At 44.6% G+C, this 26,856-nt stretch overlaps 7 protein-coding genes and 1 long non-coding RNA gene across 10 annotated transcripts; 5 read left to right on the forward strand and 3 right to left on the reverse strand.

Annotated features, from left to right (window-relative positions):
- Positions 1-185: 185 nt before the first annotated feature.
- On the reverse strand, positions 186-1,246 carry LOC122613889 (superoxide dismutase [Mn], mitochondrial). Of its 2 annotated transcripts, XM_043788306.1 has the most exons (3): positions 1,158-1,246; positions 1,047-1,098; positions 186-916 (listed from the first exon to the last, which is right to left on the reverse strand). In XM_043788306.1, the coding sequence occupies exons 2-3, from the start codon at positions 1,079-1,081 to the stop codon at positions 298-300; spliced, it is 654 nt and encodes a 217-aa protein (XP_043644241.1). In that variant the 5' UTR covers positions 1,082-1,098; positions 1,158-1,246; the 3' UTR covers positions 186-297. The 2 variants fall into 2 exon arrangements, with proteins under 2 accessions (XP_043644241.1, XP_043644242.1); XM_043788307.1 differs by having other exon boundaries at positions 1,047-1,188.
- Positions 1,247-1,499: 253 nt separating this feature from the next.
- Positions 1,500-2,986, forward strand: LOC122613888 (actin-like protein 53D). The gene is made up of 2 exons (XM_043788305.1): positions 1,500-1,635; positions 1,691-2,986. Exons 1-2 carry the CDS (start codon positions 1,548-1,550, stop codon positions 2,836-2,838), a joined length of 1,236 nt encoding a protein of 411 aa, XP_043644240.1. The 5' UTR covers positions 1,500-1,547; the 3' UTR covers positions 2,839-2,986.
- A 265-nt stretch (positions 2,987-3,251) lies between these two features.
- Positions 3,252-4,768, reverse strand: LOC122613892. Its single transcript, XR_006325711.1, has 3 exons — positions 4,231-4,768; positions 3,862-4,169; positions 3,252-3,719 (listed from the first exon to the last, which is right to left on the reverse strand). It is a non-coding gene; the product is annotated as an uncharacterized LOC122613892 (long non-coding RNA).
- Positions 4,769-5,439: 671 nt separating this feature from the next.
- Positions 5,440-6,372, forward strand: LOC122613890 (vitamin K epoxide reductase complex subunit 1). The gene is made up of 4 exons (XM_043788308.1): positions 5,440-5,507; positions 5,578-5,809; positions 5,865-5,959; positions 6,011-6,372. The coding sequence occupies exons 2-4, from the start codon at positions 5,640-5,642 to the stop codon at positions 6,202-6,204; spliced, it is 459 nt and encodes a 152-aa protein (XP_043644243.1). The 5' UTR covers positions 5,440-5,507; positions 5,578-5,639; the 3' UTR covers positions 6,205-6,372.
- Positions 6,373-7,847: 1,475 nt separating this feature from the next.
- Positions 7,848-10,372, forward strand: LOC122613887 (pro-resilin). Of its 2 annotated transcripts, XM_043788303.1 has the most exons (3): positions 7,848-8,822; positions 9,186-9,320; positions 9,450-10,372. In XM_043788303.1, exons 1-3 carry the CDS (start codon positions 7,848-7,850, stop codon positions 10,191-10,193), a joined length of 1,854 nt encoding a protein of 617 aa, XP_043644238.1. In that variant the 3' UTR covers positions 10,194-10,372. The 2 variants fall into 2 exon arrangements, with proteins under 2 accessions (XP_043644238.1, XP_043644239.1); XM_043788304.1 differs by lacking the exon at positions 9,186-9,320.
- Positions 10,373-11,173: 801 nt separating this feature from the next.
- LOC122612542 (ras-specific guanine nucleotide-releasing factor RalGPS1) lies at positions 11,174-19,778 on the forward strand. Its single transcript, XM_043786238.1, has 7 exons — positions 11,174-11,363; positions 15,505-15,610; positions 15,680-16,020; positions 16,199-16,526; positions 16,585-17,036; positions 17,122-17,325; positions 18,219-19,778. Exons 2-7 carry the CDS (start codon positions 15,551-15,553, stop codon positions 18,829-18,831), a joined length of 1,998 nt encoding a protein of 665 aa, XP_043642173.1. The 5' UTR covers positions 11,174-11,363; positions 15,505-15,550; the 3' UTR covers positions 18,832-19,778.
- Positions 19,779-19,938: 160 nt separating this feature from the next.
- LOC122614471 lies at positions 19,939-20,665 on the forward strand. Its single transcript, XM_043789036.1, has 3 exons — positions 19,939-20,006; positions 20,103-20,261; positions 20,348-20,665. The coding sequence occupies exons 1-3, from the start codon at positions 19,939-19,941 to the stop codon at positions 20,559-20,561; spliced, it is 441 nt and encodes a 146-aa protein (XP_043644971.1). The 3' UTR covers positions 20,562-20,665.
- LOC122613868 lies at positions 20,654-25,505 on the reverse strand. The gene is made up of 7 exons (XM_043788281.1): positions 25,346-25,505; positions 21,877-22,182; positions 21,712-21,783; positions 21,564-21,653; positions 21,428-21,505; positions 21,219-21,362; positions 20,654-21,159 (listed from the first exon to the last, which is right to left on the reverse strand). The coding sequence occupies exons 1-7, from the start codon at positions 25,367-25,369 to the stop codon at positions 20,794-20,796; spliced, it is 1,080 nt and encodes a 359-aa protein (XP_043644216.1). The 5' UTR covers positions 25,370-25,505; the 3' UTR covers positions 20,654-20,793.
- Between the last annotated feature and the right edge of the window lie 1,351 nt (positions 25,506-26,856).

A 26,856-nucleotide genomic window follows, 5' to 3' on the forward strand; every position in this document is an offset into this window, starting at 1 on the left:
TCATTTAATTTTAATTTTTTTGTGTGATACCTTCTGAAATTGTTTAATATAAAAAGCACAAATACGTATATATTTTTTGAATCTGTAATGAATTAATACGTTTAATACACCTTGGTTGACTGTTTTCTTTGTTTAGCATGTTTTAAATTGTTAAATTCCCATTCTTATCAGACAAATAACATGAATTAGTTGCTAGCTGGTACCAATTTATTAGCCGCAACTTAGACTACAATTTAGGATCTCCGATCCGCAGATGCTTATAGATTAAACGTAGACCATCGCCATCGCCGACTGTACTTAGCAGCTGAGCTTCTTGGCCTCCTGGAAGCGGCAGGAGATGTCGTCCCAGTTGGCGATGTCCCAGATGGCCTCCACGTAGGAGGGACGCACATTCTTGTACTGCAGATAGTAGGCGTGCTCCCAGACGTCGATGCCGAAGAGCGGGATCAGGCCAGTGGAGGCCTCCAGAGGATCCTGGTTGGGCAGGGCGGCCAGCTGCAGTTTGCCGGACTTCTTGTTGAAGCCCAGCCAGCCCCAGCCGGAGCCCTGGACTGCCACGGTGAGCGTGGTCAGCTCCTTCTTGAAGTCCTCGAAGCTCTTCCACTGCGACTCGATGGCCTTCTTCAGATCGTCGCTGGGCTGGCTCTTGTTGGGCGAGAGGTTCTGCCAGAAGATGGTGTGGTTGATGTGGCCACCGCCATTGAAACGCAGGGCAGGAGCCAGCTGAATCAGCTTGGTAGTGTCGCTCTTCGACTTGGCCTCCTCCAGCTGCTCCTCGGCGGCATTCAGATTGTTGACGTAGGTCTGGTGGTGCTTCTGGTGGTGCAGCTCCATGATCTCCCGGCAAATGATGGGCTCCAGGGCGGCATAGTCGTAGGGCAGCTTCGGGAGGGTGTGCTTGCCACGCACCGCCAGGCTGCAAAGGGTTAAGTGTGTCTTGTTTTAGAATGTCCTCCCAAGATCAGGGTCGCCATTTGTTGCTATTTATGTAATCAGCCGGCATCGATTTTGGTATTTCTTTTCTGTGCTTTTCCAGTGCAACTTACCTTGCCGTTTGCGAAATTCTACGGGCCACGAACATATCTGCGTTTTATTCGACTGCAAAATAAGGCTAAGTCGTGATATCAGTTTTAAAAACCAAATAAAACAAGGCTTACGTTCTCGTTATTTTGCTTGATCTTTTTGAACAATCTATTGCTAGAGATGAGCAGGCAGGTGAAAATATCGAAAGACCACAATCAGTCAGTGATGTGAGACTAACCTACATCTAAATTAAATGGTAAAATAATAAATATATCTGATAAATATAACACATGTATTGAATGTTATTTATTTATAAAGAAAGTCTTCTTACTAAGGAATAAATATTATTTTAAGGACTTAAGCTTTTTTATAGCTGCTTACGTATCGATAGATTCCATTTCATTGCTAATGGAATTAATCGATTTTTGCCACTGTGAGTGCAGGGCGCCAAATTTGAAGAAATTCAAGAAATTTACGTCAAATGTTTGAAACTCCGCCTGGAACACAACATCACAGCACACAACATGTCTACATTTCATATACCGTCCCGAATCAATATCGATATAACAGATAAACGGCTACAGCACATTCTCCACAAATATCTTCAAATACGTAAGTGGCTCAAATATAAGACACAAATGATATGATTATATAATGATTTGTTCAGCAACTTCTTCTGGAGCCATGAGCAGTGAGGAAGATAGTAATGCACACCAAACCGCAGTGGTCATTGACAACGGCTCTGGAGTATGTAAAGCCGGATTCTCCCCAGAAGACACGCCCCGCGTGATCTTCCCATCGATTGTGGGCAGACCTCGTCACCTGAACGTCCTGCTGGATTCCTTGATCGATGATAGTGTTATTGGCGAGGCGGCAGCCCGCAAGAGGGGAATACTCACCCTTAAGTATCCCATTGAGCACGGTATGGTCAAGAACTGGGACGAAATGGAGATGGTTTGGAAGCACACGTACGAGCTCCTACGAGCGGATCCAATGGATTTGCCAGCTCTACTCACAGAAGCCCCTCTGAATCCGAAGAAGAATAGGGAGAAGATGACGGAGATTATGTTCGAACACTTTCAGGTGCCAGCTTTTTATGTGGCAGTTCAGGCCGTGCTCTCACTTTACGCCACCGGACGTACGGTGGGCATTGTGGTGGACTCGGGTGATGGGGTGACCCACACGGTTCCGATCTACGAAGGATTTGCCCTGCCCCACGCCTGTGTACGAGTCGATCTGGCTGGCAGGGACCTAACCGATTATCTGTGCAAGCTGCTTCTGGAGAAGGGTGTTAAGATGAGCACCTCTGCGGAGCGGGAAATCGTGCGGGACATCAAGGAGAAACTCTGCTATGTGTCTCTGAACTATGCCAAGGAAGTGGAGCTGCACGGGAAGGAGGATACCTATGAGCTGCCAGATGGCCAGAAAATCGTATTGGGCAGCGAGAGATTCCGCTGTCCGGAGGCTCTCTTCCAGCCCAGTTTGCTGGGTCAGGAGGTGATGGGCATTCACGAGGCCACCCATCACTCGATCACCAACTGCGACATGGATCTGCGCAAGGACATGTATGCGAACATAGTGCTCTCCGGCGGAACGACCATGTTTCGCAACATCGAGCATAGATTCCTGCAAGACCTAACCGACATGGCTCCCCCATCCATCAGAATAAAGGTTAACGCTAGTCCGGATCGCAGATTCTCCGTTTGTACGGGTGGTTCCGTCTTGGCCTCACTCACTAGTTTCCAAAACATGTGGATCGACAGCGCGGAGTACGACGAAGTGGGTACTGCCATAGTCCATCGAAAGTGTTTTTAGCTGAGCAGGATGGCCGTGTGTTAAAATCCTTGGCTTCGTTCTGAGGAATAATTATTATATATTTTTTATTTGTTAATGAATTCAATGTTCATTGATATTCTTAAGGAAAGATATTTATTTCCAGGTTTTCTGAGTTTTCCAAATTATTATGATATAAAATAAATAAAAAATGACTCCCTATACATAAAATAAATCGTTAAAATTCATTTACAGTAACGTCAGTTTTAGGATTATGGTTTATTAAACCCTATTATGGTTTATTATGGTTTAAATAAACTAACCCCCAGATAAACTAACCTCCAAATAAAATAACACCCACAAATTAAATAGTCCCTAGATAAATTAACCCTCATAAAGCAAAAGAATTTAATTAACTTTATAACTGCTAGGCTTTTATTATGATTAAATCGAGCTTATAAAACCAAATGAAAAATACAAATGCATTCGATTGTCACATCTCTGCGGCAATCACCACCACGCAGTAACCTTAACTTCCATTCAGTTGCACGTGCACCGTGCGACAACAAAGCCCAAGTTTCAACTCGCGAAGCATTCACCTTCATAATCATAATTGTCAAGCTCCATCATTTCGCAGTCAGATGCACTTGGGCACAAAGCGCTGTTGTCTAAGAGCTTGACAAGATTTCGATCACGGATCTAAACGTGGATTTGCTAAGCAGTTGGCACATCGGACTAGGAATCGGAATACGTATTGATACGTGGTTCTTCCAGTTGGTAGATAAGGATAATTAATCAATACTGCTTGGCTTACCAACTTCCGGATGGTTTTCCAAGTTCTATGTAATGTTACGCCAGGTGGAGTAGTTCAAGAAAGAGCAGTTCAACTTGCAACGTGGTTTTGATATGATAAATAAGTTGACCTAATCACGGGGGACTATTAATAAACGCAGAATTCTACAGACTGATACTTCAAATTTGACATTTTCGAATAGCAATAACATTGATTAAAGATATTCAATGTCTAATATCAATAGATATTTATAAAAATAGATTTCTTATTACCTGTTACTATTGGACAATGCCTGCGACTTGCCGAATGGCAAATTATATATTCAAATAATGGCCGAAATTAGCACGTCATTATGCTGCACTTTGATTCCAATTAATCGCGAATTTATTAAGCCAAATGATGCATACAAATGTGTGTGATTGCCACATCTCAACGCAGTACGAGTAACCTTAGCTTCCCTCCAGTTGCACGTGCAGCCAGCACTGCCAACTACAATAGCCAACTTCGAAGCATTCACCTTCATAATCGCATTCATAATTGTCTAGACTCATCATTTCGCAGTCGGTTGCTTTTTGGGGACCTACGTAAAGAGCTTTTGTTGGGGTACTTTGCCAGATTTCGATCACGTATCAATGGCAAACCTCGTTGGAGACATATTCTCGTAGCACAACGCGTGCTCGAGGAGGTGCACCTGCAACATCGCATAAGCTAATATTCGGATTACCCATTCTTTTGAGATTTTTGTATTAGGAAGTTGCAACGAAATCAGACCGCTTCTTTGCCCATCTTCTGCATAAGTGATTCTACTACAAATTAATCTTATTCTGCACTGTTTTCCATGAAGGTCGTAAAATTATATGTAAAACTAAATAGTGATATTGTGGTTTTATGGTTTTATTGCAGTGGCCCATTTCCAGTAGCACATTATTACGCGATCGAGCAGCTGAGCCCGGGTTTTGAGCCAGAATCGAATTGACAGCCGCTTGAAAGGGTTTTCCATATCAAATGGATATCTGTGCCAAGTCGCTGGCTGCGGTGACTGTTTTCGTTTTTATATATGGCAGAGTGCCGGCTCCAAGGTTGCGTGAATTCATCACTTCACTTCACTCCTGGGGGCTGAGCTACTGCAATTTTGTAAATTGTTTCCATTCGGTTACCTCATGGCTAACGTCGGATTTATATATCACTTTGGAGGGGCCTGCTTTTCTTTTTTTGGATATTTATTTTTTATTAAACACCCGAACACAGAATAATTCAAATTCGTGAGGCTATAAATTAAGAAGGGACATGGAGCGAGCGAGTGGGTGGGGGCTAAAGATGGGGCCACCGCTGGCGGAGATGTAGGCATCATTGTGTCATGCCGAGACTCGCGGCGGCTCCATGGACTTGTAGTCTGATTTGGCCGGGCAGAGATGTCGCCTGGTCGTCTTCGACTTGGATGATGTTGTCGCAGTTGCAGTCGCTAGTTTCATATGCATGCAACGGAGCGTGGCCTAATGCGATGTTGTTTGCCGCAGATGCATGTGCACGTTCGGTGGCTTGGAGGTGATAGTTCCCAGGGTAAGGAGCTTTACCTTCTCCGGTAATACCCACTTTTATGGTTCAATTTGGTCACCTACCCCGCGCTGTTCTCTTTATTTATATTACCTGTTGCGTTTGCCCTCCTGTCACATCAAATTATATTGGTGCGGGAATTTATGCGAGCCCGACTGAGAAAACAAGCGCTTTATTGTAAAAGCAGGTCTAGGTCTTAAGTACCCTAACAAACTAACAAAAATGTATTTTAATGGAACCTCAGTCGTCTTTTTCTTTGGAGCCATCGGAAAAATACATTATTTATTAAGCAGATGTGGACTGGCAGATGCATTTGTTACTTATTTACATAATAATCCACCTAGCAGTCGATAGTATACCCACAGTAAGTGTATCCTGTATCCTGTTGCCAATCCATTGCGCAGCTGCAAGAAGTGTTATTCCTTCCTTCCCAGTTAGTAACTGATTCTGGTGCGGAATCCTGCTGCAATGAGCTCATTACCCAGGGAGCAACACAATGGAGCAGGCGGACAGTACAGCTTCCCGACTGCGATGGATTTGCGTCTGTGGTTTGGCCGTCTCGGTGTATTCACTGTATGTGAAAATGAAGCTGACGGAGGACGAGAACTATAAGCCAATGTGCGACGTGAACGATAACATGAGCTGCTCTCTAGTTTTTAAATCAGGGTATGTAGGATTACCTTATATACATTATAAATTTAATGCAATATTTTTCCATCAGTTATGGTGATGGCTTTGGTCTGGGTAGTATAACCCAAGTAAATGCGCCCAACGGAGCCATCGGTTGTATATTTTATGTCCTCTACTTTTTGAGCTGTGAGTACTTGTCTTTTGTGTAAAGAAATATATTTAATAAATTTTTTTTAGCTTTCTTTCATCATCGTTGGCTGTGCTTGGCCCAGCTGATAATATGCACTTTGACATTACTGCTCTGCGTTTATCTGGGATTCCTGCTGCTTTTCGTGTTTTACGATTGCTGTTTGGTGTGCGTGGCCATCTACTTCATACACACATGGCTCTTTCAGGAAGTCCTGCGGCGATATAGACGGCTTTATATGTAAGATTAAGTCAAGCTAAGCTGAAATTAAGAAATGAAATTAAAGATAAAGACCGAAGTTGAGCTACTAACCAGTGAGTTATTTTAAACTGTCGACGTGTTATGGCGCATATCTGAATCATCATCTCTCGTCTTTTGACCCACACATCTGGCTGAAAGCCGGATGCTGAGCCAGCATTTTCCAACTCCCAACTCCCATGACCAAGCACGTAGTGGGGCAATTAATTCTGCACGTTCCCATTTGAAGGCTGTGATCTGTGATCCATAATCCGCGAATGGCGCTACTGCCAGCCGAGTTAGTGGAGTTAGCTAGCCAAGTTAATACGGTGGGCGGACTGCGAAAACTCAGCGCAATTAATTTCCCATAAGTTCGGGAATCCCTTTGTGTGGGCTGTTGTTCCGATTCGGATGGGCTGAGTAACTGAATCAATGGATGTGTGGAAATATGTTATGTGCAGCGTGGATGATGTATCATATACCCTTGTAGATTTAAGTATCTATGATGAAAATAAGTAAAGCTAATAGTGCTCTCTACATGAATCTTTTCTTCAAAGAATGTGGGTTTAAGTCTCCTTTCATAGCTTACATTTGCATCGAATCAAATGATCTTGAAGGTTTGCAGATTGAGATTGAGCTGTCATTTTGGTTCACCAAGTTTCTTTTGATCTAGTAAAATCATAATCAGTACCATTAGACCTAAATCTGCATACCCTTCTTTTCCAATTGCTTCTCTGATCTTCGAGCCATCGCCACAATCTCCAATACCATCGACTCGACCCTTCTACACCCATCAGACGCATCTGCGGATCCTACACCCAATTGGGGTCGTCTTTGGCACGATCTTCTTCGATATATCGCTGGGCTTTTTATGATTATTTTTCCTTTTTCGACTCTGACAAGACAAGGCAAACAAATGCAAAATGCTTTGGCGCTTGTCATAGCAACCACTGAACCACTGAACCACTGGAACACTGAACCACTCGCTTGGGAGAGTGAGCCGACACATTCACCGGTAGAGTGGAGTAGACCGAGTAGACTACTTTGGGCCAACGCAACGGCGGATCCAAAAGGTTTGGGGGCCGGGGCACAATCACCACCTCGCCGCGCCTCGAGAAGATGTGCGCCAAAAGAAGGCAAATCAGCCCGAGAGACTTAGCTCCAAGACTCCAAGCCCAAGACCCAAAACCCAAGACTCAAGACCGAGGCACCCTTCACGTGGCAATCTGGCGCAGATCGGGGTGGTGAAGTGTTGGCAAGCAAGCTCAGTGATTGAGATTTTTGCTTTGGACCGCATAGAATCAGCCACCGCTTCTCTGAAGACGATCGTATGTGGCAGCCGCATCAGCTGCATCAGCAGCAGCGGCAGCAGCAGCAGCTGTTGTGCCGGTTGCCACACGCTCCACAAAACCACCTCCATCTCATAATCGAGTTCGCGTGTGTGTGTGTGTGTGTGTGTGCATTGTGCATCCTAGACTTTCAGTTTTTTCGGTTTCGGTTTTGCCTCATATAAATACGCCATGTGGCAGCTACCACAGATCAGTCAGAATTCGGCGCTGCTTCCAAGCGCTAGTCTCATCCCAAAGATTCCGATCAGTGCCCGTAGCCCAGCTTCAGTTCCCGCTCCAGCTTCAGCTCCACAAGTGGAATATGTTCAAGTTACTCGGCTTGACGCTGCTCATGGCGATGGTGGTCCTTGGGCGACCGGAGCCACCAGTTAACTCGTATCTACCTCCGTCCGATAGCTATGGAGCACCGGGCCAGAGTGGTCCCGGCGGCAGGCCATCGGATTCCTATGGCGCTCCTGGTGGCGGCAACGGCGGCAGACCCTCCGACAGCTATGGCGCTCCAGGCGTGGGCCAGGGTCAAGGACAGGGACAAGGACAAGGCGGATTCGGTGGCAAGCCCTCGGATTCCTATGGTGCTCCTGGTGGTGGAAATGGCAACGGAGGTCGCCCATCGAGCAGCTATGGCGCTCCTGGTGGTGGAAACGGCGGTCGTCCTTCGGATACCTATGGTGCTCCTGGTGGCGGCAGCGGTGGACGCCCATCGGACACTTATGGAAATGGCAACGGCGGTCGTCCCTCGAGCAGCTATGGAGCTCCTGGCCAAGGACAAGGCAACGGAAATGGCGGTCGTCCTTCGGGCAGCTATGGTGCTCCTGGTGGTGGAAACGGTGGTCGTCCCGCGGACACCTACGGCGCTCCTGGTGGCGGAAATGGCGGTCGTCCCTCAAGCAGCTACGGCGCTCCTGGTGGCGGAGGTCGCCCATCGGACAGCTATGGTGCTCCAGGTGGTGGAAATGGTAACGGAAACGGCAGCGGTGGTCGTCCTTCGAGCAGCTATGGAGCTCCTGGTCAGGGCCAAGGTGGATTCGGTGGTCGCCCTTCGGACTCCTACGGTGCTCCTGGTCAGAACCAAAAGCCTTCAGACACATACGGCGCCCCTGGAAACGGCAACGGTAATGGCAACGGCAACGGCGGACGTCCTTCGAGCAGCTACGGAGCTCCAGGCTCAGGACCTGGTGGCCGACCCTCCGACTCGTACGGACCCCCAGCATCTGGATCGGGAGCAGGTGGCGCTGGAGGAGGCAGTGGACCCGGCGGCGCTGACTACGACAACGATGTGAGTATTTGATAGCTTAGCAAATGGGGTACATGGTATGGCATCTATTTTATCGCATCTTTTTATGCGGGGATCACTGGGTGGAAATGACCACAAAGGGAACACCGCTCCACCGCCCACACCGCTGCACACTTGCCCTTGCCACTCTTTGGTAGACTCGTTATCGCTCACCTGCACAGCCATCGTTTGAAGGCGTTTAAAGCTTGCATCCCCACAGAAATCTGAACTCTTGATCCCAGCCACTCTATCTCTCTGTGTTTCTCTCTTTCTCCACACGCCCCAATCCGTTCTCCATTCTCCATGATCCGCTCCGCTGTCCATGATACATGCTCCATGCTCCATGATACGTTCTCCGGCGTTTAGGAGCCCGCCAAGTACGAATTTAATTACCAGGTTGAGGACGCGCCCAGCGGACTCTCGTTCGGGCATTCAGAGATGCGCGACGGTGACTTCACCACCGGCCAGTACAATGTCCTGTTGCCCGACGGAAGGAAGCAAGTAAGCGGCGGCGGCGGCGCCGATGGCGATGGCGTTGGCGGGCAACAGGAGTCGACTGCTCCACCACCTCATCCTCCTGTCACGGCTAACATTGTTATCTCCTTTCCTCTCTCTCTCTGTCTTCCCTAGATCGTGGAGTACGAGGCCGATCAGCAGGGCTACCGGCCACAGATCCGGTACGAAGGCGATGCCAACGATGGCAGTGGTCCCAGCGGTCCCAGCGGTCCTGGCGGTGCTGGTGGTCCCGGTGGTCAGAACCTGGGTGCCGATGGCTACTCCAGTGGACGTCCCGGCAATGGCAATGGCAACGGAAACGGCGGTTACCCCGGTGGACGCCCAGGAGGTCAGGACTTGGGACCTAGTGGATACTCCGGTGGTCGTCCAGGCGGTCAGGATCTAGGTGCCGGTGGCTACTCCAATGGCAGGCCAGGCGGCCAGGATTTGGGACCAAGCGGTTACTCCGGTGGTCGCCCCGGCGGCCAGGATTTGGGACCTAATGGATATTCCGGTGGTCGTCCAGGCGGTCAGGATCTGGGACCCGGTGGCTACTCCAATGGCAGGCCGGGCGGCAATGGCAATGGCAACGGCAACGGCAACGGTGGATCCGATGGCGGACGTGTGATCATCGGTGGACGTGTGATAGGCGGCCAGGATGGCGGTGATCAGGGCTACTCCGGCGGACGTCCCGGTGGTCAGGATCTGGGCCGTGATGGCTACTCCGGCGGTCGTCCGGGCGGCCGGCCGGGCGCCAATGGCCAGGACAACCAGGATGGCCAGGGATACTCGAGCGGCAGGCCGGGCCAGGGTGGTCGCAATGGCTTCGGACCCGGTGGTCAGAACGGCGACAACGATGGCAGCGGTTATCGGTACTAGGAACGACTCACAGACACATTTAGCTAGATCCCCCGAACATATAGCAATACCTAGTGTTAAGTCCTTCTAGAACTACGGCCTCTACCTGCCCCTCATCCTTCCACATCTACTCGTGCCCATTCTATCCCACTTCTTGCTATCTTCCGCCCATCCATTCAAACTGCTCACTTCCTCGTAGTCGTAAGTCCCTGTTGATCTAAATGCAAGTGCGAAAAATAACCCAAAAAAAGGAATGAAATAAGCTATTTCTGATGTAAGTAAGGAAATTAAATATATATTTTTTATAAAAAACTAATGGCTTTTTATTGCTACGGAACAGTAAGGATTTTGGTTTGACAGTCTACATTAACATTTCAAAGTTTGAAGCGTTACAAGAAGCTCAGCAACAAACTTCACTTTACATTTCTCATATCATAAAATGAAATATATATAGAGGTATATCATATTTTATCTATAAATATGTGCATTCCAAAATATTTAAATTTAAATATATATTTAAGATTTTATCAATGCCAACCAATTTCAAAAACGTTATTTATCAAAGTTCTGCTTTAGGGTTCAAGTCTGAGCTAAATTGTCATTAAAGTTTCTAACCATTTTCTATAGAGTTCTAAATTAAATTAAATTAATTTACTAAAACAAGGATATAACATCTATGAAAATAAAAACATCTATAAAAAGTGAAATAATGTATAATAATAATATTAAACAAATTTATGTTTCTATAAAACATTTTTATTTATAGATATGACAGACATACAGACGCAGTGCATTTTCTTTTGCCTTTAACAAATTTAGATAAAAACTAAGGATCAATATAAATAAAACTGGAATCAAATTAAGATTGAAAGACACTGATTTAAAAAAAAAACTTCTAAAATATTAATTAAAGAAGTATTTTTTAGTCTTTGTCTTAATTTAGTACATTTTCGTGAGTGGTATTGCCAGCGCAGCGCCACCCGGTCACACTGTACGTTGGCGTCGGCGACGCGCGCGGATCGTTTTGTGCTATTTTGCTGCTGAATTTTCGCTGTTCTCGCGGTTTTAAACAAACGAACGACAGAAGAAGCCAATAAGCGTGGTGGATAGCAATTAAAAGAGCGCGACGCAGTGGCTGTCAACACTTGCACATCGATTAATTAAGTTAAAATGCCCCAGTTGGAGCTCGAAGTGAGTTGAAAGTGCGGGTTGCGTGGGGCGGGGAAAGCCTATAAATAACAATATGCAATGCTATTTCGGTTTTGGGCGTCGCTATCTCGGTCCATTTGTCGCCCCAAAAGTTCCAAGATCCAAGTGGCAAGTGCAATTTGCTGTGCTTTTGTTTTCTATTTTTTTGGTCGGGGACTGATTACGAAACGACGCCCAAGTGGGTGGTGATGGGTGGTGGGTGGCGTGTGGGCGCTGGGCGGTGGGCGCCACTCTTTGCATACAATGAGCTTAGAACCCCAACGAAAGCGAATTGCGTGAGTGTGTTGCTTGTGTATCCGTGTTTATGTTCGGCTTCCCGTTTTCCGCTTTTCGCGTTCAATGCTATCGATTTGTTTCCCCTGCGAAACAAACAATTAAACATGTATTTGTAGTTTATGTCTCGCAATGTGAATCATCGGGTGGCGGGCAGCGAAACCCACTTGGCACTTCCTTTCGGCATTAGATCAGGTGATAAGCGGCTTGATAAGCAGATACGCGCAGTCCCAGCAACGCCTCTGGATTCTCAAGTGCCAGCTGCTGGCTGATAAGCACCGTGAAAAAAGGTGTGCCCCAAAAAAATTACCGCACCAAAAATGAACGCACCAAAATAACGAAATTTGTCATAACTTAGCTGCCCTGCGGTTAAAAATTCCCATGATTGTACTAATTAGTACTTTAAACTTCTCATGATTAAACTTCTCATTGAAATCTAGTGTATATTTAGAAGCATAATATACTAATTTCATATGAATTGCGAGATTTTCCAGTTGCATGCAATTTTCTCTCGGTGCAACTGCTTTTCCTGGACTCGTTCAACAGGATATGTGCGACAGATGTTTTCGCCTGCGTTGCCAAGATGCTGATGAAATGCTGAATTTCAAGGTTTCTGCCCCGTTTCCAATTGCCTTTTGTTCATAGTTATGCGTTATATTCCTTGGACTTAAGTACAGCCACTCGAACCAGAAATCGGGTAAGTGGCTCAGTTCTAGGCTGGATGCTCACCAAGTGACCCACTTTGGTGGCTCACATGTGCCGTGGATCGCATTGTACATACTACATACATATGTACATATAATCAGCTCATGGAACAAATACAAAACACGAGAATAGGAGATGAAAGAAGAAACCCCAGCTCGATTGCTTGGCCTTCCAGTGCATTGTTTTTGCTCAAGCTACCCTGCAAGTGGGTAGTATAGTTGCAAGCACAAGTTGGCTGTACTGCAGCGCAGAAACCTAAGAACCCACTTATCTACCTAGCCAAAATTCATATATCTACCTGTTTTTCCTTGAAAACAGATCTCTAAATCGGAATGCCATCTGTTTGAAATTATGCACAGAAGTATTCCCATATTCCGTTTTGCATTGTATATACAAATTGGGAAGAACCGGAAACGGATGACTATATCACTGGCCTGCCATAAATAATACTTTACGACTTGTTTATGCGGGAGTATGTAGTATTTAAGGATGGTATCTTACATATAGATAAAAGTCGGGAAGATCAAAAGTGGGTTAAAAGTTATCTATTTGGTTTTCTATACTGGTTTCATCCTATATTCCCATACTCATGATTCAAGATTGTGCTAATTTTGTCTCATAAATAAAGTTGTGTTTAGGGTACCTCGCCTTCGATCCTCTGAACCAGGCTTTCTTGCCTTGCTGCTGCTGTTGCTTTGGCACCTTTCCATTTGTGGTTTCTCTCTTTGTTGTTAACCAGCGTAATTGCATGTATTTATTCTGGCATGCATGTGTAAGCAAATAGTTAGACGACTGCCTGATAACGCCCCTCGCTTTTCAATGGGAGATTAGCTAAATGTTTTCCCACTCGTGTAGAAAACCCAACTCGAAGGCCGATCGTAAAATAAAGGCTAAGTATTCAGTTTTAATCTGAATCTCTCTAGGCGGTTATTGAACCTGACAGTTGAATATTTCAATAGCGAATTATTTTACTGGGCGACAGCCACTCGGCGTTGACCTTGCAAAGCGGTCGCTTCTGTAAATATGAAATATGCATTTCGCCACCGTTTATGAAAGCAAGAAAGCTGCTCCAGAGATCTTTAACCCCCCATATTCTAGAAGTTGAGGTCAGTGCGAGTCAGCGAATAGGTTGAACTGCAAATTCCCTTGATGGTCAGTCAGTTGTCATCATCATTGCGAATTCCAGAGCTACCCACACACAGTTGAGGAATTTATCAATGGAAAATGCCAACCAACGTAGAAGAAGAAACGCGAAATCTCACCAAGTTTCCTCGAGATTATATGGAAATGTGTGCTCGTCTGTGTACTTGTATTGTATTTTATTTAAATACAATTGCATGTCTGATAAACAAAAAGCCAAAAGAATCGAAATCGCGGAGGCAAATGTGATTTCCTTGAATTCTACAGCTGCCTTGTTTGTTTTCTTTTGAGAAATTTGTGTAAAGGCAATAAACACACACTGAATACTCTGGGGGTGTATCGATATAGTGGGCGATATTTCGCCATATCCCTGACCACGAGAAAAACAATCAGTAGTCATTCCCATCAGGCCCATCAAAAAGTTTACAAATTCGCATTAAAGGAGCGCGCTGTCTGGCAGGAATTATTTACATATGCCACGGATTAAATTGTACCCAGTGGGTGGAACTTTACGAGCCCTCAGATGAGGCAAGTAAATCGCTTGGCTTTAATTGCATTGGATGGTATTCTCCATTAAAACGCCGACCAGCCGAAAGGGAAATCCAGAAGCAAAATGGCACAGATTGGCGCAGATACAAAGATACATTCATATATGTATGGGGCCATATATGCATATAAATTCAATAAGGAGAGAAGTGATGTGTATATGGAATAGTTCAAATAGTCAATAAAGTCCATTTGCTCAAAATCTTGAGGCAGTCGTCTGGCATTTTGGCATTTTGGCATTTCGGAATATAATTCGATTTCGCCTTGTGTCTTGCATACATCTTGTTTCTGTTTTTGCTGCCTTTCCGCCCAATTTGTTTTCAGTTCATCTGTATACAGCCATATCTCAAATATATAGGAGTGTATTTTTTTAGTTTTAACGCTACAACAGAGATATGAATTAATCCCAGCTGAGCACAATGCGTTTGAAACGATTTAGAATGGAATTCATAATAGATAACAACGAAATAAAAACAATATCGTTCCCCACCGACTTAATCTGCATCCGTCTTGGGAATGTATCTTCTGGATTTCGCCCACACTAGTCTCGAGATATTTGCGCTGTTATTTCAGAGTCGGATAATTCCATTTGCTCGAACGGAAAAGCGCAAAATAATCGAAGGCAGCCGAAGGCAGAAGCCCAGATACCAATGACAATGTGTGGACGTCATTGCTTTTGATCAGCTTTTGCTTTTAAATGATTATAGCTTAATTGAAATTAATTAGACGGGGTCAGCACAGTCAGTCTTAGAGGAATTTAAGATACATATGTATGTGTATATAGGCTATTACAATATTGGGAAATAAATGAAAAGTGGTTTCTGTATAGTTGTATGTTCTTATAATCTTCTGTTTTTTTTCTAAAATATTTTAACACACAAGTACGGCAGAAGATATATAATTTTTAAATTGTTTATTTTGCACTCAAGCGACTGCATTTTGTTGTTTGGAAATGGAAAAAGTGCCGGAAACAAATGGGTTATTTAAATTTCCTTTTCTATGCCTTGGTAGACGGGTTCATTGAACTGGGCTGAAAACCAATTTGCTTTCTGACCGGGTGACTTGTTTTCCAACCAAACTTTCCGCTGACCGCTGCAGCCCGTGACTTTTTATCAGCGGCTTGCACCCCCGAAAAGCCATTTGACCACTTGAGAGCTACCATAAAAGAGCATGGAATGGTTTCCTCGCACCGCCCGTGACTCACATGGTCCGCTCCATTGGAAATCGAGCAGCGAAGCGTGCCAGAAGCTCCGCTGCTTCGGCTTGCCACCAGTTTTTTCCTCTACTTTTTTTTCAGTTTTTATTTTTTTTTGTTACTACTATTCGTGCAACACAAAAGCCACAATGCAGAACTGAGGAAAACAAACTCGGTTTCAGTCAACAAAAAGTCTGCCCAGTGCGCGGAACACCGAAAGCCAAAACTTTATCACGAACTTAACTTGAGTCTCGTCCATTGCAGTTTTGAAGAGCTTGTCGAAGTGCAGCGACAGCCGGAGTTGGTTGCCATGATGCGATACTCGGAAATCTCACGCGATCTGTCCACGGATAATCTGCGCTACTCAGAGGTGACTATCTATGCCCTCTGCCCACTCGAGTGTACTTCGATATTAATCTATGCTTCCTCGATATTTCAGTTAAGCAGAAAGCCCACCACGGACTATAATGGATATACGGGTCAGGCCTACGCCACCACTCAATTCAAGCAGAGCTCACCTCCTCCTCCTCCTTCGCAGCAGCAGCAGCAGCCAACTCGGGTGTCCAAGCAACGAAGTCCGAGTACCAATGGTAGTGCCCACACCATGGCCTGTCTGCGCCAGGAGAAGACCCACAAGGAGCAGCAAATGGAACCGCCCAGTATGCAACCGCAGGCCAGCAAGACCCTGAATATAAAGAGCACGCGCCGCAAGAACTCCATCGGTTGTCTAAACAGTTTCTCCTCCTCGCCAGATTCGCCTGGTTGCTACTACACTATAGCGTAAGTAATCTGTGAATAGCGATCGGTATATGTAGTAGTTACTCAGCACTCTGTGTTGTAAGAGTATTTAAGTCTTACACAAATAATCTACAATCAAAAGTTACCACATATATAAACTTAGGACATAGGACACACGTATTAAGCACAGTTCTAATTGTGTTTTTCTTTATATTTTCAGAGCCTCGGCTTCGCTACCGTCCAAGTCGCAAAGTTTACCGGCCCACGCCTCCATCAAGCAGTTGGATGCGGTTATTTTGAGCGCGTTACGTGTACCCGCCGATGTGTTGGCTAATCAGATTACGCTACTGGATTTCCCCGTCTTCGCCCAGATTCAACCGGATGAGCTGAGCAGTTGTGCGTGGACGAAAAAGGATAAGCATGTCAACACCCCGAACATTGTGGCATTTACGAAACGATTCAACCACACGAGCTTTTGGACTGTGCAGGAGATTCTCAATGCCGAGCAGCCAAAGCAGCGAGCAGAGATTATTACTCACTTTATAAAGGTAAGAAGATGGCTTGTTATTAGTTGAATAATATACTGATTAAATGTTTCCATTTTAGGTGGCCAAAAAGCTTCATGAGCTCAACAATCTGCACTCGCTGTTTGCCATTATTTCGGCCATGCAAAGCGCCAGCATATATCGCTTGACAAAAACCTGGGCATGCTTATCGAAGAAGGATCGAAATGCATTTGATCGCCTCAGCGATATATTCAGTGACCAGGACAACTGGGCGAATCTGCGCTCCTACCTCGAGAGCCTCCGCCTGCCCTGCATCCCCTATCTGGGTCTCTTTCTCACCGATCTGATCTACATTGACTTAGCCCACCCACACAAGGGCGGCCTGGAACCGGAGCAGCGTCGCAATAAGATGAACAATATATTGCGTGTCATTTCGAACTATCAGCAGTCGAACTACAAGCATCTGCAGAAGCACGAGGCGACTCAGAAGTATCTGACTTCCATAAGATATATAGAGGAGTTGCAGAATATATTTGAGGAGGATCAGTACAAGTACGATACATCTTTTGCAACTAAGATGTTTTCTTAGCTCAAAATAATGCTGCTATTATACTAATATTGCTCATTTACCTTTTAGACGCTCTCTAAACCTGGAACCTGCGTCGCCCTCTGGACCCAGCTCGTCGTCCTGCAGCTCAAAAGAGTCCTTCAACGTGGAAGTAGTTACTCCGGCCCTTGGATGCCTAAATCTCTCGCCGGCCAAAACCATTGGCTCCATGCGCATGGCTAGCGGCACCAAGTTTGTGCCAGGCCATCGCAAGTGTCGCAGTCTGGGCACCAAGTAAGTAAAGGGGGGAATTCCCCATGCAGAAGGCCACCACTTGGCTTCCGTTGTTAACCACCTGTTTGATATCCACCACCTCGAATCACTGCGCAAGAATTGGACATTTGTACACTGGGTCCTTATTAATCGTTTAAATCTCTATGTCTCTCACTTCTACCGTTTTGCTTTTGTCTTATGCTTTCGTTTTGTGTGTGTTCGTTAATTGTCAAACATCCGCCTCTGCCCAAAATGATTGAAGATTTCGCAGCAGCAGCCTGCCGCGAAACTTTGCCGAGAGGTGCCAATGTTGCATCGTCATGATTGCGCCGGGCATTGGCACCATCTCCAACAAGCGTTGCAGATGCCGTCGGTGAGTCCAGAACAGAGTCCTGTAGCTAGGATATGTGTGTATTGCCAGCCTGATACTGAATACTGATCCGATGCGTTTTCCTCATTTTACCATTTGATGTGTTCATTTGTCGTCTCCTCAGTTCTTTCTTTTGCACGGACCCGATTTCAAAATGCTTCGTATGAAATACACAAGTACACGACCCAACACTTTCCTCATTTCATTTGAGTTTAATTTGGGAAACCATACATTACTTACCATACGCACACACCTACTCCAAACAAATTAAAAGGTTCTATCGCATTTATTTTGCACAAAGAACCATTAGTCAATTCTTAGATAAGGAAAATAAGTCAGAAGAAGATATAATAAATAGTACTAGAAAACTAAATATAATGTAAACTGATTACTTGTGCTTATAAATCGATATAACCCACAAATACAAATCGCAGTTCACTCTTGTTTGCCTTTTTGCAATTTCATTTCTTCTCATTTGTATGAACAGCATGAATGGCTCCAATCCCCAAGAATTATTTGACTAAACCATGTTTCCGTTTTACAGCATTTTTGGCAAGATTGCGACGCACAACCACAGCGATGGCCATCCCCACCACCTGCACTTGGAACTAGATCCGAGTCAAGGGCAGCCCCGTCACCACCTGTTGGATGATTCGGTCTTGGAGCATAGCGACGCCATATCCCAAGCGGATCTAACATCCCTGGAAAGTGCCGAGGGAATAATGTGTGATTTCACCGGCAGCGATTGCGATTTGATGTCGCCAGAGGCAGCAGCCGCCATGCAGGGATGTGTCCGGCGCAAAACGGTCCAGAAGGAGGGAAGGAAGCCAGCGGTGGCCTCGTGGCAACGATACTGGCTACAGATTTGGGAGAACTCGCTGGTGTATTTCCCACCAAAATCCTTTAAGGGAAGCGAACGCAGCGACTTCAAGCGGGAACCGTGCAAAGTGTGTCCATTGGATGGATGGTATGCCCACGTGAGCGATAATACCAAGCACAAGAACACCTTCGAGCTGTGCCACCGAACCCTGGGCACCGTCTATCGTTTCCGGACTGACAGTCCGCAGATGACGCATCTCTGGTCGAATGCCATTTGCAAGCTGGCCACCATGAGAATGCCCAAACCTCTGCCCACCAATCTGATGTCCTTCGAATAAGCAGGGGACCCCAAGAACACACAGGAACTCGAATATATTGTACTCATTGTAGCCTAGTTTATCTAGTTTAGTTAGCTTTAACCTTTGAAACGTGCACAGCCAAAAAAAAAACACCCACCCACCACATCGCTCACTCACTTCCTAAAAACGAGGCAACCACAGAACATTCCCGCAACCACAACGAACGAACAAATTGCAGCTTGCATCTAGATGAATCGATTTCAAAATGGTATTTCAAAAGACTGACACCGAATGAGAACACGAAGATATAGTAAAGGAGGAGCAGTACTACGAATGTAGCCACACAATCACACAACAACAGACTAAACCGACAACGCAGGGACATTAGAATCCCAAATTTGTACTGGCCCTGTTTTTAAAGTCCAATTTTATTTGAATGTATCGGAAACGGAATTGAGAAAACGGCTTGTCATCGAATATATATTTGTTTTAGGATTGTTTAGTGATCCAGAATGTAGAAATGTAGTAATCCATTACTACTAACTAGAAACCTGTTTACTTCCGAATTCACTTAATTTGGCAACAGGGCTGTCTCTTTGTTAATGTGCTGTCTTTGCTGTACTTTGTATTTGTAAAATGTAATATTAAGTAAATTACTTGGACGTTTACTAAACTTAATTTTGCGCAGACTGTGCCATATTAGTTTTAAATTCAAATTTTGTGTCTACACAATCACTGTTGGCCAGCAAACGAATCCGAATTCGATTTGCCCAGCTCCTAACTTTGTAACAAAGAATCAAAAAAATCCAACGAACTTTCTACGCGTAACTAAGGGCTTTAATATTGTATCGCTACCACTATCATGATCAACATCCGTTAATCTGTATATCTGCCTTAAGTTGATGCACTAGACATAAATAGAGCTATAAAGTACATATGTAACGTATCCAACAAATGCATGCGTGGATTATAGGAAACGAAAGTAATGTTAGTGTTTCGTTTCTGTTTCTGTTTCTTTCTTTCGGTTGAGACGCGACGGCCTCATGAATGGTAACTCCTAAGCTTTGTCACACATACAGATTATCGTTTGCAGCGTTTTACATTAGTTTAAGAAAGAAATGCAACAAAAACAAAATAAACTACAAAATGAACGAAAAGAAATGTGTGTTATATAAGGCATCTAGGGTTATTTACAACCCAATCAGATCGTGCAAGTGCGGGAATTTGCAATTCATTTGCACTGACGCACTGAATCACAATTAGGGCGCTCGACTTGCCGTGAAACTGAGGTCCGCCTTTAAAACGTGAAGATTGGCTAATAGCCGCGCCAGTCGATTGCGAAACATAAAAGTGGCGAAAACTGGCGACAGGATGGCGTATCCGTGGACTAAAATGAAGCCCCTGCTGATGCTGACAGTATTATTGGCCATTTTCTTCAACTGCTGCCTGGCCGGCAAGACGACCACCATGTGAGAGGATTACGCAACTATCCAGCCACTAGACCACTTTCACTAACTGATCCATCCTCCTTTCTCCCTTTCGAAACAAAACCCAGCGTTAGCCACACAGACACCCTCGATCCGCAGGCCGATGGCTTCTGGGCCAACAAGACCACGTGGAACGCGCGCTGGGTGAAGTACTGGCGGGCCAAGAAGATCTACGAGCCGGTGTGGAAGAAGGTCTGGACACCCACCATTCACAACGAGTGGGTGCCCCTGCCCAATGTGCCCAACGACTGGGAGGCGGAAAAGGCTCGCTCCTACAAATAGCACTGAGACTGAAACATAGGCTAAGAGTGTATATTGTTTAGTTGTTTATTATTTTGTTTTTTTTTGTATAATAACTGGTAATTAAAGTCTAGAGATAATTTAAAGTGGCGCCAAGGCAAATGGAAGTGGAAATGGATGGCCTTATGAGCTAGCGACTGGTTTACGACTATTTACAAGGAGCTTGGAACCGGGCGTTGTTGTGATGCAACCGTTTAGGTGATGCAATGACCTCCTACGCGCCGGGAAACTTGAATGACTGCGAGGTGGCGGCGGGCACTACAACTGGGGACTTGGCTGCCTCCAGAGACTTGGCCTGGAAGTCGGCGCTGGCCACTGGCTGCAGCAATGTTGGCTTGCCGGCGGCATTGGTGTCATCTCGTTTCCACACCACCTTATCTTTGCCATCGGCCAACTTGGTGGCCGTGACACCAGTGTCCTTGCGATCCCAATCGAAGCCGTGCCCATGATGATGATCGTGGTGATCGGGCGAGGGGAACCACTCCGAAATGACCACTGGCTTCCAGATCTTCTTCCATCCAGGCACCCAGATCTCCTTCCAGCCGGGCACCCAAATCTGCTTCCATGCCTCCTTCCATTCCTGCACAGAGTTGGAATATTCAGTTAGGATTTCATTTTAAATGAGAGTGATAAACATACCAATTTATCGGTCCAGATTTCCTTCTTCGCTGGCTTCCAGTACTGCTTCCATGCCTCCTTCCACTCCAGTTTCTTCTCAGGCACCCAGATTTGCTTCTTGGCCGGCTTCCAGATCTTCTTCCAGTGCGACTTCCAGACCACTTTCTAAAGATTCCGGATTTAAGTGATTAAAGGGCATCCTTATACTTTAAATATTTTTAATAACCAACCTTCTTCCACAAATCGTGGCTGGTGTACTCCCAGCCTTCGTGATCCTTGCCCAAGTACTTTTCACCGGGAATGCCAACCTAAAAAATAAAAAGGATTAGCTACATAAACTTAAGGAAAATGTAGGTTCTATTATACCTTGACTAGTTCTGGTGTCCAAATCTGCTTGTAATCGGGAACTTGAATATCCTTCCAGGCTGGCACTAAAATCTCTTTCCAGTGAGGAACCTATGATAAAGCATACACTTAAGTACACTTCCAATGAGAGCTTACTATAGAATCTTACCCAAATTTGCTTCCAGGCGGGAACCTGTATTTCCTTCCAGCCGGGCACCTTCACCCAATGTGGCTTCCAGATCTGTGATAGATTTAAGATTTAAGGGTATTCATTTATAAAAGATGTCTTATAGTACATTAGAAGATTCATTTTATTATTGACTAAACTTCTCACCTTCTTCCATGAAGGATTCCAGATTTGTTTCTTAGCCGGGTTCCAAATTTTCTTCCACCCCTCCTTCCAGGTGACCTTCTTCTTCCAGTACCCGGGGTCATGGTGCTCGTGATGGTGTTCGTGATGTTCGATTATGTGCTCGTGATGGTGGTCGTGGATCAGGGCATCGCCCAGACCCAATCCCAGATCGATCCTCTGCTGGGCAACACTTTTGCTGTCCACCTGGGAAGCGGCAGGCTGCTGATCCACCACAGCCTTGGATTGACTGCCTCCGATGGCCAAGCAGAGCACACCGAGCAGACCCAACTGAAATGAGCCGGGAAGTGTGTGCTTGTAGTTAACATCCGAACATTTGATAGATACAAATCAAAAGACTGAGACAACGAACTCGGGCATGAAGAAAGCTTGTTTGAATTGAATTCGCAACGATCATGTTAATGAATTCCATATTCTCCAAAGAAAGGTGAGTGACTGAAAACAAGTTTTAAGTGGGTCACAGTCTGGCATTGTTTTTTCGGGCGGCCGACAGAGAAATGTTGCATAACGCCAGTTGTTTATAATTTCATACAATGCCTGACCTGGGTCAAGAGGGTTAGCTGATGACAAATCAGGCCGGGCCAAAGACTTTTCGGGTCCGGGCCCTCTTTATTTGGCCAATTTGTTTTATTATGTAAATGGGTTTTTGTATTATTCGGATAAATATGGAACTGTTGGATAAATGACGCAAGCCATCTCTGCATTTGGAGAATCCAACAAGGTCAGAGGAACGCCTTCGTGATTTCGCAAAATTAGCCCGATTTGTGGTTACAATTTCAAAAGCCCACAACCAAAGCCCAAGCCCAATCCCAATCAATTTGCGCATAAATGTCAACGAGACCCGGCCCGATTATGAAATGGAAATTAGCGCCAGCAAAAATTATCTCATCGGATAGTGCTAATTGTAGCAGATCGATCGTGTCAGCTTCCTCACTTTCGGGTGGGCAGTGAAAGCTACGCAGACGGGTTTCGCCTGCAGTTGGATCATCGGTCGTGAGGGAAAAGAGTTTGCGACTCCGCACTGCACCACACGGATACGTACCTATATATACAGTGGCGAGCAAAAGTGAGTGCATGTTCATAACTCTCGACTTTCATCATCTATAAAAACAAAACTAAAGCAGGTAATCCAATAATTTTTTTTATTTTTGTTTACCTATCCCATTTTTAACAAATAGGACAAAAAAAACCGTAACAATATGTATTCAGCGAAGACTTAGAAAATAAAAACCAAAAAAAGTCGCAAAAACTCACTTTTGCACGTTATAAGAAAATAAAGAAAAAATTAATTTTTAATATATTGTCCATAGAGCCATATTATGAATTACTTGATTTACTCGAGATGGCGTACTCTCTACCAAGTTTTCAATGACTTTCTTGGAAATTCGGTTCCATTCATCTTGTACACGCTCCCAAAGATTGGTCATGTTTGTTGGAGCTGAGTCGTACTGCCCGAGCCTTCGTTTCACGATTGACCAAAGATTTTCAATCGGATTGAGGTCAGGACTTTGTGCTGGCCACTCCATCAACTTGAAATTTTGTTCACCAATCCATTCCTTGACAATTTTCGCTCGGTATAAGCCAATCGGCAGTGATTGCAGCTCAAAAACGCCGAAATGTGACATCCAGATCGCAACAGAAAGGTCGCAAAAAATTATTATCGGACTCAGATGCCCGACTAAGGAATATCCCAGATGAGGAAAAATAGGCTGCTAACACCTAAAGAAGCATCTTTGGCCATAAACAAAAACGTTAGCGAGTGGACTGCCAGAAGAGCGCTGCGCAACATTGGATATGCAACGGCTGTTAAAAAAAACAACCCTGCATTATCCGAAAAAAATGTTAAGGCGCGTCTAAAATTTGCGAGAGATCACAAAGATTGGACCACAGATGATTGGAAACGTGTTGTCTGGTCTGATAAGTCCAAGTTCAACCGTTTCCAGTCAGATGGTAAACAATACTGCTGGCGTAGACCCGGAGAACGGATTCAAAGACACCATGTGAAGCAAACGGTTAAACATGGCGGCGGAAATATAATGGTCTGAGGATGCTTCACATGGTGGCAAGTCTGCCCCCTGCATTTAATAGATGGCATTATGCGAAAGGAGGACTATCCGCATATTTTGCAAACCCATCTTCCCATTTTTATGGAGAATTGTGCGTATTCGGAAGAAGATATTATTTTTCAACAAGACGGCGATCCGAAGCACACAGCGAAAATTGTCAAGGAATGGATTGGTGAACAAAATTTCAAGTTGATGGAGTGGCCAGCACAAAGTCCTGACCTCAATCCGATTGAAAATCTTTGGTCAATCGTGAAACGAAGGCTCGGGCAGTACGACTCAGCTCCAACAAACATGACCAATCTTTGGGAGCGTGTACAAGATGAATGGAACCGAATTTCCAAGAAAGTCATTGAAAACTTGGTAGAGAGTACGCCATCTCGAGTAAATCAAGTAATTCATAATATGGCTCTATGGACAATATATTAAAAATTAATTTTTCTTTATTTTCTTATAACGTGCAAAAGTGAGTTTTTGCGACTTTTTTTGGTTTTTATTTTCTAAGTCTTCGCTGAATACATATTGTTACGGTTTTTTTTGTCCTATTTGTTAAAAATGGGATAGGTAAACAAAAATAAAAAAAATTATTGGATTACCTGCTTTAGTTTTGTTTTTATAGATGATGAAAGTCGAGAGTTATGAACATGCACTCACTTTTGCTCGCCACTGTATGTATATATCTTATATATATCCCCTGGTCGCTAATGAAACGATCGCGATTTTAATTGTTGACAATGCGGCGCAAGTCGGAAGGGAATCGCCGGAAAGTCATGGGGCTCCTGAAGACTAATGAAAAATGCATGGATCGTGCTGTTGACAAATGCAGACCGACAGGAAGAAAGTGTTTCTCTTGCTTGTCTTAACATTCCCTTAGTTTTTTCAAAAGCTAATATTTTACTTGTATAAATGCATATACAATACAGAAAATAATATAGGAAATATGCACTACATCAGCGTTTTATCATGGCTACTAATTCAAATTTGGTTAAAAGGTTAATCCGTCCCTAATTTTGTCAGTATTTTTACATCTTTTACTTAAATTGTAAACAAATAAACACATGATTACTTAACAATTTACAAAGATATAACCAAATTGCAATTCACCTTGCACGCCCAAGGTTTCAAAATCGTCTTAGAAAAAGGCACTGAAGCGTACATCCCTTAAATTTCTTGCCACACCAACTCAGCCGCCTATGCAAATTAAATGAAATAATTGCCAACTTTTGGCTAAGTACACCATTAGTTCCACTTGTGCAGCCAGCAGCCAGCACCCGCAACCCCAATTCCATGTTAATTTCCATTTCGCGACACTTGTTCACACTTTTTTAAATTTTTGTTGGTTTCTTTAGTCTTTCGTTTTGAGTAATTACCACAAAATGCCGATGGATCCTCATGGCTCCCGATTACAGCTGGTAAAACGCTTAGGTTAAGGCACTATCGGTGTATGCACTATTTGCTGGTCTCTTATGAATAGATAGATATTGATCACTTTGAGCCACTTGGGATGGGTTGTAACCACCACTTTGGCCACTTTCGTGGAATCGACTGTCGCGCTGAAGATTGGGCACCTACGGTTAAATACACAACGCGCAGGTGCAGCCGGCGAAATGAGAGTGGTTGCCTCTCCAAATCTCTGACTCTCTGTCTCTCTGTCTCCAGTGAAAATGAGAGTTAAAAGCCAAGTCAGACCTTGAATTTTGATAACGGTTTCGTGTGTAAACAATGACGAAGCTTTTGCTCGCAAAGCTTAAGCCGGCTTACCACTTTTTCTCTCGACGAAAACCTCTCTGGTTTCCCGTACAAGCCACTATCTTGGCCATTTTTGAGACCTGGAGACGTGACTTGGTCTGCAGTCTGCTCCAAATGTTGTAATCGCCCCGAAAGCTTATGGCCATAAATGTTATAAATCTCAATAATGGAAAGAAAAAAAGAAGTTCAAAATCAACGAACACATTTGGGCAATGCAAATTAATAGCACGCAATGTGAAATAAACGAAACAAACAAACCAAAGAAAAAATCAAGTCCGAGCCTATTGCGTTTGTCTTCGGGTTTTTGTGATTATTGTATTATTGTAGTTTTGGGAATTCTTATTGTTCAATCGACCAGAAATCGAAGGTCGTCACGTCTGCGTTTTGATATTCCCAGTGGTGTCGCATTAATTAGATGGTTTTTAATGTAATTTATTGTCCATGGAGGCCCAACTCGGTTAAGGGCAATGCTCGTGAACGTGTCTATGGCTCAGATCCCCATAAAACTATTGCATTTTTGCATGTGCAACCCAGCAATGTGGCAACACTTTAAAGACAATAGCCAACATATTTCATTACATTTTCCGACTCATTTCCTGCCACATTTTCAATGGGATCCGCAACGGCAAGACATGCGGAATACCGCTCTGTAAATGGTTCGATTCATTTGGCCAAAAGCAAGTTAATTGCATGTTGATTTAATTTCAAATGAATGAGTTGGCCAGCATATGCAGTTCCAGGTGCGTGCCTGTAGCTGGTCTGGTTCCGTTTCACTTAGTGGGAAGTAATCAGTTGCATAACGTCGCTGGATCTATAAATATAAATATTTACCATCGACGTGTGCATGTGAGTGTATGTTGCCAGAGAACCATCCACTTGGCAGGACTTTCACCGCAGCCTTTCTCCCTTAATAGCCGGCCATCATTTTCCGCCATTGACAGCTAGTTCCACCCTCCGTACAAGGAAGTGCCAAACATGATTCACACACCAGCAAACAAAATGAAATCATATTAATATTCATCAGTTTGAGATACACACAGAGCGCCCGCCAGTGTGTCCCCTTTCAGGAAGTGGAGTCACAAAACTGGACTGAAATGCGTAACAACTTGCCCATGGCCATGCGTTCGTTCGG

Source organism: Drosophila teissieri, chromosome 2R (genome assembly GCF_016746235.2).
Source record: "Drosophila teissieri strain GT53w chromosome 2R, Prin_Dtei_1.1, whole genome shotgun sequence".
NCBI lineage: Eukaryota > Metazoa > Arthropoda > Insecta > Diptera > Drosophilidae > Drosophila > Drosophila teissieri.

What these genes read in the sequence shown, in the direction of transcription:
- LOC122613868 (XM_043788281.1), bottom strand. Translation starts at nt 25,369, where the DNA reads ATGAGGATCCATCGGCATTTTGTG. An exon ending in CCGCCTGGAAGCAAATTTGG is followed by an intron (nt 21,654 to 21,711) that starts GTAAGATTCTAT and finishes GCTTTATCATAG; the next exon opens with GTTCCTCACTGGAAAGAGAT. An exon ending in AAATCTGGACCGATAAATTG is followed by an intron (nt 21,160 to 21,218) that starts GTATGTTTATCA and finishes AACTCTGTGCAG; the next exon opens with GAATGGAAGGAGGCATGGAA.
- LOC122613890 (XM_043788308.1), top strand. Translation starts at nt 5,640, where the DNA reads ATGGAGCAGGCGGACAGTACAGCTTCCCGACTGCGATGGATTTGCGTC. An exon ending in TCTCTAGTTTTTAAATCAGG is followed by an intron (nt 5,810 to 5,864) that starts GTATGTAGGATT and finishes TTTTTCCATCAG; the next exon opens with TTATGGTGATGGCTTTGGTC. An exon ending in TGTCCTCTACTTTTTGAGCT is followed by an intron (nt 5,960 to 6,010) that starts GTGAGTACTTGT and finishes AATTTTTTTTAG; the next exon opens with CTTTCTTTCATCATCGTTGG.
- LOC122613888 (XM_043788305.1), top strand. Translation starts at nt 1,548, where the DNA reads ATGTCTACATTTCATATACCGTCCCGAATCAATATCGATATAACAGAT. An exon ending in CCACAAATATCTTCAAATAC is followed by an intron (nt 1,636 to 1,690) that starts GTAAGTGGCTCA and finishes TGATTTGTTCAG; the next exon opens with CAACTTCTTCTGGAGCCATG.
- LOC122614471 (XM_043789036.1), top strand. Translation starts at nt 19,939, where the DNA reads ATGAACGAAAAGAAATGTGTGTTATATAAGGCATCTAGGGTTATTTAC. An exon ending in AACCCAATCAGATCGTGCAA is followed by an intron (nt 20,007 to 20,102) that starts GTGCGGGAATTT and finishes TAAAACGTGAAG; the next exon opens with ATTGGCTAATAGCCGCGCCA. An exon ending in GCCGGCAAGACGACCACCAT is followed by an intron (nt 20,262 to 20,347) that starts GTGAGAGGATTA and finishes AACAAAACCCAG; the next exon opens with CGTTAGCCACACAGACACCC.
- LOC122613887 (XM_043788303.1), top strand. Translation starts at nt 7,848, where the DNA reads ATGTTCAAGTTACTCGGCTTGACGCTGCTCATGGCGATGGTGGTCCTT. An exon ending in GCGCTGACTACGACAACGAT is followed by an intron (nt 8,823 to 9,185) that starts GTGAGTATTTGA and finishes TCCGGCGTTTAG; the next exon opens with GAGCCCGCCAAGTACGAATT. An exon ending in TGCCCGACGGAAGGAAGCAA is followed by an intron (nt 9,321 to 9,449) that starts GTAAGCGGCGGC and finishes TGTCTTCCCTAG; the next exon opens with ATCGTGGAGTACGAGGCCGA.
- LOC122612542 (XM_043786238.1), top strand. Translation starts at nt 15,551, where the DNA reads ATGATGCGATACTCGGAAATCTCACGCGATCTGTCCACGGATAATCTG. An exon ending in ATAATCTGCGCTACTCAGAG is followed by an intron (nt 15,611 to 15,679) that starts GTGACTATCTAT and finishes TCGATATTTCAG; the next exon opens with TTAAGCAGAAAGCCCACCAC. An exon ending in TTATTACTCACTTTATAAAG is followed by an intron (nt 16,527 to 16,584) that starts GTAAGAAGATGG and finishes TTTCCATTTTAG; the next exon opens with GTGGCCAAAAAGCTTCATGA.
- LOC122613889 (XM_043788306.1), bottom strand. Translation starts at nt 1,081, where the DNA reads ATGTTCGTGGCCCGTAGAATTTCGCAAACGGCAAG. An exon ending in AGAATTTCGCAAACGGCAAG is followed by an intron (nt 917 to 1,046) that starts GTAAGTTGCACT and finishes AACCCTTTGCAG; the next exon opens with CCTGGCGGTGCGTGGCAAGC.